The sequence below is a fragment of the Myotis davidii genome, unplaced genomic scaffold (genome assembly GCF_000327345.1).
Source record: "Myotis davidii unplaced genomic scaffold, ASM32734v1 scaffold363, whole genome shotgun sequence".
Classification (NCBI taxonomy): Eukaryota; Metazoa; Chordata; class Mammalia; order Chiroptera; family Vespertilionidae; genus Myotis; species Myotis davidii.
Genome location: NW_006294069.1, coordinates 784,053 through 785,672, shown reverse-complemented (window position 1 = coordinate 785,672; position 1,620 = coordinate 784,053). Strand labels below are relative to the sequence as shown.

Below are 1,620 nucleotides of genomic sequence, written 5' to 3'. Positions count from 1 at the left end.
GGCTCCCGCCCGCCCTCCGCAGGCGCCAACAGCGGCATCGGGAAGATGACGGCCCTGGAGCTGGCGCGCCGAGGAGCTCGTGTGGTGCTGGCCTGCCGGAGCCGGGAGCGCGGCGAGGCGGCAGCCTTTGACCTCCGCCAGGTGAGGGAAGGCCGGGGTGCGTGGGACGGCGCTCAGAGGACCGAGACTTCGGGAGACCGTGGGCCGAGCAGAGTGGCCCCGGGGGATCCAGTCCAGAGAGGAGAGGTCGACTCAGTTCTTTAAGTGCCGAAGAAGAGGGAGTGCACAGGTGCCTAGTCCCACAGGGAAGGAAGGGGCACAGACCCAAGCTGGGGAGTGGACTTGCAGAAGTAATTGCTGCTTGAAGACGTTTAAGGACTAGTAGAAGTTACATTAATGAAAAACAGTAGGGAAGGGAACAGCATATGCAAAGGCCCTGAGGCAAGAAAACGGGTCTAATTTAAGAAACTGGGGGAGGGCGGGGGATGAGGCTGGAGCATGGGGAAGTACGGAAGAGAGAAGCAAAATGAAGGGGTCAGGGCCAGGTGTAGGAGGCCCTTATAGACCGTATTGGGGGGCTCAGATTTTATAGGATGGGCAGTAGAAATCCAACGAAGGGCCCTCCGCAGGCACTGGACTGTCAGATTAGCCTTTTGGAACCAACCTTTGGTGGCAGTGTGATGCCTGGACTGGAGGGGGCAAGAGGTTTGAAAGGAGACCAATAGGAAGTCTAGTGTAGATCTTAGGGTAGGGTAGAGGGGACAATAATACAGTAATAGCAAGTACCTACATAGTGCTGTGTGCCAGGGACTATTCCAAGTATTTTACATATATTAACGCATTTAATCCTCACAACCCTATGATATAGGCACTATTATCCTTCCCATTTCACAGTGAGAGAACTGAGACACAGACAGATTATCTTGCCCAAGGTCACCCTTGGGCCAGTTGCTCAGTGGTTAGAGCGTCAGCCTGTGGTTTCGATTCCCTGTCAAGGGTATGTGCCTCAGTTGCAGGTTCAATCCTGGTGGGGGCGAGCAAGAGACAGTGAATCAATGTGTCTCTCTTGCATCGAGGTTTCTCTCTCTCTCCCTCACCCCTCCCTTCCACTCTCTCTAAAAATCAATGGAAAAAAATATCCTCACCTCTTGGGTGAGGATTTAAAAAAAAATTACATCCAGAGTCTACACTCATTCATATCACTCTAATGCATAGGGGTAGATCTTAATAATAATAGGAGGTTGACTCAGAATTTGGTGTCTGAGGATAGGGGAGAGGAGAGAGGCGTCTGGTCACAAGCCCAGCCCTTGCCGCTCCACAGGAGAGCGGGAACAATGAAGTCATCTTCATGGCCTTGGACTTGGCCAGTCTGGCCTCAGTGCGGGCCTTTGCTACTGCCTTCCTGAGGTCTGAGCCACGGCTGGACTGGGGCGGGCTGAAGGGGGGTTGTTGGAGGGGCAGCCATCCCTTCCCAGCCAGGCATTGCTGGGGGTCAGTGGATATATGGGAAGGATGTCCCCTGCCACCGTCTCACAGATGGGGCCACCGAGGCCTATGGGGATCACTCCGGAGCCATTGCTCACGCCTAGTCCCTGCCCCAGGGATCAGTTCCTGCGGACA

The 1,620-nt window shown here is 54.6% G+C and overlaps 1 protein-coding gene across 1 annotated transcript in view; it reads left to right on the top strand.

Annotated features, from left to right (window-relative positions):
* The first annotated feature begins 6 nt into the window (after positions 1-6).
* DHRS13 (dehydrogenase/reductase (SDR family) member 13) overlaps positions 7-1,620 on the top strand; it is a 4,657-nt gene continuing 3,043 nt past the window's right edge. Inside the window, exons 1-2 of the mRNA XM_006768117.2 lie at positions 7-141; positions 1,322-1,474. Coding sequence (XP_006768180.1) covers positions 46-141; positions 1,322-1,474 — 249 coding nt within the window. The 5' untranslated portion in view covers positions 7-45. The remainder of the gene's footprint in view (positions 142-1,321; positions 1,475-1,620) is intronic.